This window comes from Macadamia integrifolia, chromosome 7 (assembly GCF_013358625.1).
Source record: "Macadamia integrifolia cultivar HAES 741 chromosome 7, SCU_Mint_v3, whole genome shotgun sequence".
In the NCBI taxonomy this organism is placed as follows: domain Eukaryota; kingdom Viridiplantae; phylum Streptophyta; class Magnoliopsida; order Proteales; family Proteaceae; genus Macadamia; species Macadamia integrifolia.
Genome location: NC_056563.1, coordinates 33240715 through 33247699, shown reverse-complemented (window position 1 = coordinate 33247699; position 6985 = coordinate 33240715). Strand labels below are relative to the sequence as shown.

Sequence of the window (6985 nt, the reverse complement as noted above, 5' to 3'; positions counted from 1 at the left end):
AAGAAGGAGAAGGAGGGAGGGGGGAGGGGGGAGGGGGACCAGAGTTGAGGGTGCCTCAATCTCTTTAAGGCTTCACATGGCAGCTTCCTAACCCACAAAGTCAAGAATTTATAAATGATCCATCTAAAAGGTTAAGCTTGTTACAGTTGAGATGGGGCCAATTTTTTTTAACATTACCAGTCCAAAAGGTTGACATTTCTATTCAAAAGTTGTAGTGGAAAAATCAATTGTGATGTGATCTACATAGATGAACAATGAGCTGTACCAAAAATTAAAAAAAACAATGAGCAAAGTATGTCTTTATATATTTATTTATTTATTGGTTACAAGTTTGCCCTTTTAAGAAGTTACAAGCATGCCAAAACAAATTCACTTTCAATTATTTATGAGGAAATAGATCGTTATTTGTCCATGCACCTCTATGTTCAAACATAGGAGTGGCGAAAAGAGCACCTTACCCCTCGGTTGGATATTTGTGCACCTCTCTTGTTGGTTGTCATGCTGACATAGTAACCACATGACTAGGAAGTGATCCTCAACCCTGATTTATAACTTATAATTAGAGTGACACTAACATGACCTAAGGTAGAGAAAAATTTTCATTCATTCTACACCAACACAAGTGTATGTTACTTTTTCAATCCTCATAAGACACTGTTTTGTCATGTGGAAAAATAATGTGTCCATTAGGATCATTGGATAAAGATAACATGATTTAGATTAATCAGTTGTCAAACTTCGGGGTTTAATTTAACCTGATACCCTTACTATATTGGCATACATTGTGTGAATGTTCATATATGTATATTAGTATTATGGTTGTTACCGTGCACCTTCCCATCTCTGAGCAGGAATGGACAATTTAAATAAGAAAAAAATTATGAAAATTGATGACTCAGATTTGTCTTGTAACGTCTGAAAATGTCATAAATGGTTGTAGCTTCAATATCTACCCTTAATAAAATTAATGGACAAGATAATCCTGTGGCTACAAATATAGGGATTGGATTAATAAAAAAAAAAAAAAGGAATCAAAATTACACCAACGTAATTTCTCTAAATGGATATTCTTGTGTTTCAAACCTTCTATAAGTGATTTTTCTTTGATTAAACTAATAATTATAGACAATGTTTGGGGTGTAGCTCATATGGTAGAGCGCCCTCTTCTCATGTGAGAGGCACGGAGTTCGATTCCCCACACCTCCATTGTTTTAGGGTCGAGATTTTTTTTTTTGCCTATTATTCATCTGGTCTCGGTTTTTCATATAAAAAAGAGAAAGAAATGTACAAAAATATTAAATTTATCAGGTTTTTTAATTATTATTATTATTATTTTCAAGTCAAAATGGTCAGTTTCAACTTTCGAATGATCTTATGTCTCGACAATTTGGTCTCCTTATGGGTTCGATTTTTGAAACCAATCGACTCAATCAAATTGGTTTTGATCGGTTCAATTGGGTCCGTCTAATTTTTTTACAACCATTGATTAAGTAAATTGGGCAACTTCTTTTATCTGGAGGGCATAAAAAGGAAAATTAATCCATCTAAAATCACATTTGTATTGTAATAAGGTTTTTTATTTTGTTAGGAGAAAAACTCAAACAGGTCTCTCAATATTTTTCATGTGGCAAATATTAGGATCATACAAAATTATTCCTAATGTGTATTATAAATATTATCTTAAGCATGGAAAAAATTAAAAATTAATGTGATATTCAAATCCTCAAGTCAGGCTTTTCATTTTCTAAGCTATATAGGTTTATTTGTTGGCCCTACATGAAACAATTGTGCATAGAAAATATAATGAGGAATGGTTTTATTATTTATATATTTATATAATAATATTTTTTAGGTATGAGGGGAATTGTATAAGAATTATTAGAATGATGTCTGAGAGTCAACACATCTAATTTTCAATGCCCATATCCAAGAGTGATGATAAGATCACAGTGGATGAAGGAAAACTCATGCTTATGTTTTTAGTTTCAAAAAAATATATTGCAAGAATGGCATCGTATGCAGTGGAATCTAATGAAGTTCTTATGATTTGGTGTTCATTTAATTTAAAATATGAATGTGTCCTTATAAATATTTATGCTCCTACCAGGCATCAATCATTTGACTCAATGATGTGATTGTTTTAGGCTAACAAGAAATGTTGGTATATCCTTTATATGCTTAGGCATCTATATGTTACATAATAATTTTATGTCCTTATCTTATAGCAGAGATAATGGTGAATTGTGTTTGTTTAAGACCAATGAGAGAGAGAGAGGCACTTGCGAACTCAAGAAGATTTTAAGGATCATTATTTAAGTTTGTCAAACAAAACTAAAAAGTCAATATCTTCTCCTCAAGTTAGCTCCTTACCATTAGACCTTATAGGCTTAAACCACATTGCAACAGACAATGTCATAGGATTTACTTGTGTATACTGGCCTATGGATGAGAAGATGTATAACATAGTGTCTACTGGCCAATGAGGCTGATGATATATAAAATATACATGCAAATTGCATAAGAAAAGAAAAGTTTTTTTTTTTGTTTGGGCATCAATCTCCTTGACATAATTTATACTCACCCAAATTACTCTCATTGAATATTTCTTTTTTTATAAGGATTGTCAGAATGACACCTCTATGCATGTATTAAAATATATAATTTTTTTTTATAATTACTTATTGTCTTATTCTCAAAAATTTTTAAGGGGTTTAATGGATTCTTCAAATAATTTACAATTCACTTATTGGTATTCATTTTCTAGAGATACCATTGTCTCGCATGCTTTTCGACCATACATATGAAATGATAGTATTTCATCATCATTGAAAGAAACAAACGTGTTATATTAATGGAGCAAAAAAAATAAGGTCATAAACTATTTGACATCCCTTAGGAAAATATTCTTGTATGAGTTGGACATATAAGCCCAAAGGTCCCCACGTACATGTCAAGCTCCAACCCAAAGAAAGTTCACCTAATAACACCCATAAATTATGATACTCTTGTCCCTCATTTTCGGGATAAGGTTCTGCTACTATAAGAATCCCATTTCCAAAGTTTCCTTGGTATTCCACCCAAAAAGAGCAGTGCGTGGGGGAGGTCAAAAACTGAGCTTTGATCACTTCTCCGCGTTATAGGTTGGGGTAGGTGGGTTTTGACACATGCAACTAAGTGTATTCCAAGGTTAATGATTAAAAAGATAAGGAAGAAGAATCGACACGCGGGTAAGGGCCCACATTATTGTTGAAAAATGGGATGAAAGAAAATGTAATTGATCGTGAGAGAACGTGCACTACAAACAACATGTCTGTCATTTTTACGAAAGATAATTATGAAATAAACTTTGGTGTGGTACAATTTCTTAAAGGACATATTTATTAAAATACTAGCTTCCCTTTGGTAATTCATTACTACAATACCTGACTAGTAATCATAAGACACCTTACAACTACAACGTGTTTTTATTTATTTATTTATTAAAGGGTTATCGTTGATGTAACCACGGTTGTACCAAGCTTGTCATTATGACAATGTTGCTAACCTATTATAGGGTCGGATGGGGCTCTTCTATTGCACAATTAAGACGGTGACTCAGATTCAACATTTTGAAGTACCTCAAGATACATGTTTATATGTTAGTTTTTGTGTCGAGACACTCCAAGATGTCTGATCTGAATTGCAACATTTATTGCACAATAGAGGAGTGAAATAGGGTTGGAAATAATAGAAATTTTAGCCTTGTAATACTCTTTCATCTTATATATTTTATGCGTAACACTTGATTGTCTTTTCTATACCACGTAGAACAATGATATACATGTTTACCTACTTAATCTGATTATCTGATAAATTAACTCCAATTATTAGGGTGTGGGTCTAAATGTTTATAAAATACGAAAAAAAAAAAAAATTTAATAGCGGCCTAGCTTCAGAGTTGAGCACTCCATTAAAGTTTAGCGTCGGCAAATGGAACTGCCATTGACAATGGTTGCACTACACTACTGCTTATCAGAAGTATCTGAGGGCAGTTCATCCACAGTTACGGTTGAGGCTCTTCTACTTGCACAATAGAGACGGCAGCTTAGATCGAACGTTTTGAAAGTCTCGAGGGATGCACCTGTGCGTTGAGTTCTGTGCTAGGATGCAGAACCACTTACCGAATGGTGCATCGTATAAAAATCCTCTGCCGCTGCCATTTCAATGCTACTTATTCAGTGGATTTGCCATATCAATGCTACTAGCGAACAGAAAAACTTGACCATAGCAACGCTTCGAAGCAGTATTTTAAAGGGTCATCTTGGATGCGTCCAGAATGCCCTGAACTCTTATAAAAATAAAAAGTCCCGAATGCCCTGAACCACTGAGATATTAAGCCTCGACATCCTGCCATTATAGGGTATTTGCCTATTTGGGATGAAGGAATGGAAAAACACCAAGCGGCTTCCCCCACTGACTCAACAGAAGAAAAAAAATGGTTTTTCTAAACCTTTGATTGAAAAGCTGTGTTCGAATGCATTCTTGGAATGTATTTTTTGTAGATCATTCTTCTAAACTAATAATTTTCACTGTTTTTATCATCTCAGAATTGCATCATCAACCAAGAATGTATTCTAAGAAATCATACGAAATCAGCCAGTCTTCCACTCATGATCCTCGAACATCGGGACACATTATTTATTTAATGTATATTTGTCATTTGATCTTCTCAAACTCAACATTTTGTGGTCCCAAACACCTCACTGTTCAGAATTGTACAGTGAAGTTTTTTCCGTGTTTGGTATGATTTCATGGCATTATCGACCTAGAATGCATTTCAAGAATGCATATCAAACGCAGCCAAGTCTGCAAAGACTGAACAGAATCCACTTTTACCAAAGAAAAATATTGCCAATTTTTTCATGTTTCCACTCATAATTACAAAGATCAAGAAGCATCAATGAACCATTCTTCACCAGCTACAGAGATGGCAAAAGGGGTCTATAGAATCAACTGTTTGCTCATGGTAATGATGATTTTCAAAGCTTGCCAGTCACAAAAAATAGTTAATGAATGGCATATTTACAAGAATAAAGTTAGAACACCCACAGTAGGTCACTACTGAAGTTAAATGCATTCTTTTCCAAAGAATTCTTATGGACATACAGCAGCTAAATAAGATTATTATATATTCACCATTTTTTGAAGGAATTCAGTATTCCAAAAACTTCAGAGTATCTTGTTAATGGTATCTATGTCAGAAAGAATTTCGGACAACCACAAGATGCCCAATTTTTGCAATTGAGAACTTGCAGTTGAATTGTTGGCTTAAATTACAAACTCATAAACTTCCTCAATGGAGAGATGTATGAAGCTACTCATAATTTTGGCCCAAAATGAAGTCAGATAAATGACATACCTAGGCATACTTGTTCATGTTCTCCCCTGCTTGGAGAAAGCATTCTTTGGGATCTTCCTTGGACACCTTTTGGGCTGTTGGCAATGGCAGTAGGTTTTCCAGAAAAAGACCAAACTTGCACTGAGATCAGATAAGCATAGCAAAGAGAGATCTTAAAAGTAGCCCACACTAACAGAAAATAGGTCAAGCTTCTCCTGTGCACCCACCTCTTATATGCTTGTTGCATCATTAACAGCCTCCTCAAAAGAGGCAGCCAGACATTCAGCAAGGCTTGATTGAGAATCAAACTCATTTCCAGCTTCTAAACCTCTGGCCTTTTTCAGGCCAATTGATTTCGGAAGCCAAGATCTTAGAGAACCAGAGGTATGCCGAGCGTTCACTTGCAGACCTGAACTTCTAACAACTGGAGTCAACAACCTCCATGGATCTTCTACCATGGTCTTGTTGTAAAACATGTCTGGCCTCTCACGTGCTGAGACAACAGTATGGAAACCACGCCCTCTTCCACCACCTCTTCCTGAGCCAGGGCTGCGGCTGTTACTAAACTGATGACTACCTCTTCCAGAACTAGGACTAGGGATACCACCCCGTCCAAGACCAGGACTGGGGAAGCCAACACCTCTTGGTGAATGGGAGGGAAAGCCGACACCTCTTGGTGAATGGGAGGGAAAGCTATAGCCAGCCCTGCCACCAGATCTATTCCAGACCCCTGGAGGAGTCCCTTGTTGCCCAGGAAAAGGACTAGCAATTCCAACTGGACTTCTCCAAGAATCTGAACCACCAAAACTCAATGATGCTTCATGTATTCTTTGATTGGGAGTATAACTATTGGGCGAATAATTACTATGATATTGATGAGCAGGAGATTGAGTGAAGTTGGGATTCCTCGGACCTGATTGAAAAGGAAAAGGCAGAAATGTCCACTTTAGAAGCAAAAAATAAAATAAAATTTATCTTTTAGGTGGCTAACATTTAATTCCAACCATAAAGAGAGCATCATTTGAGTAAAGATATATAACATAATTCCATCCTATAAAACACAGCTCTACAGAAACTGAAATAAATGGAACAGTGGCAGCAACTGGAAAGGAGTGAGATAAGGCCTTCAGATAAATTTTACAGAAAAAATACCTATGTGGAGGGACTGTGGGCTGAGGTGATGGACTTCACTGAGTGAGTTGGATCCCTTCTCAACCTATTATTTCTGTTATGCAGGAGTGGATGGCCAGGAGGGGGGACTGCGGAGGAAAGAGCCAGAATTGTATGGAAGCATTTCCATTTTCCTTACGTTGGTTTTTGAAGATAAAAGAAGATTGTCATTTAGTCTTTTTTTATTTTTTGGATGCAAGTCATGTAATTTATAAGACGACAGTATTGCAGGGATCAAAATCAACGGCTGTTATGCCAGAATTTAGGGAAGGATACTTAAACAACATCTAAGGGGGGTGATGAACATGTTTTGCATGCATTTTATCATATTTAAGTACTACTTTTTTTTCTTTTTTTTTTAATCTTGGAGATACTGTGCTACTCGGGTTATTTTATCTTGTTTCAGGTTCCAGGTCTTTTTTTTTTTTTTTTTTTTTT

General features: G+C 35.6%; 1 protein-coding gene across 1 annotated transcript; it reads right to left on the bottom strand.

Moving 5' to 3' along the window:
• Positions 1–5009: 5009 nt before the first annotated feature.
• LOC122084939 (protein SICKLE-like) lies at positions 5010–6333 on the bottom strand (the record flags this gene model as incomplete). The annotated part of the gene is made up of 1 exon (XM_042653352.1): positions 5010–6333. A coding segment is annotated over one exon (726 nt), but the record flags the coding sequence as incomplete, so codon positions are not given.
• Positions 6334–6985: the final 652 nt, after the last annotated feature.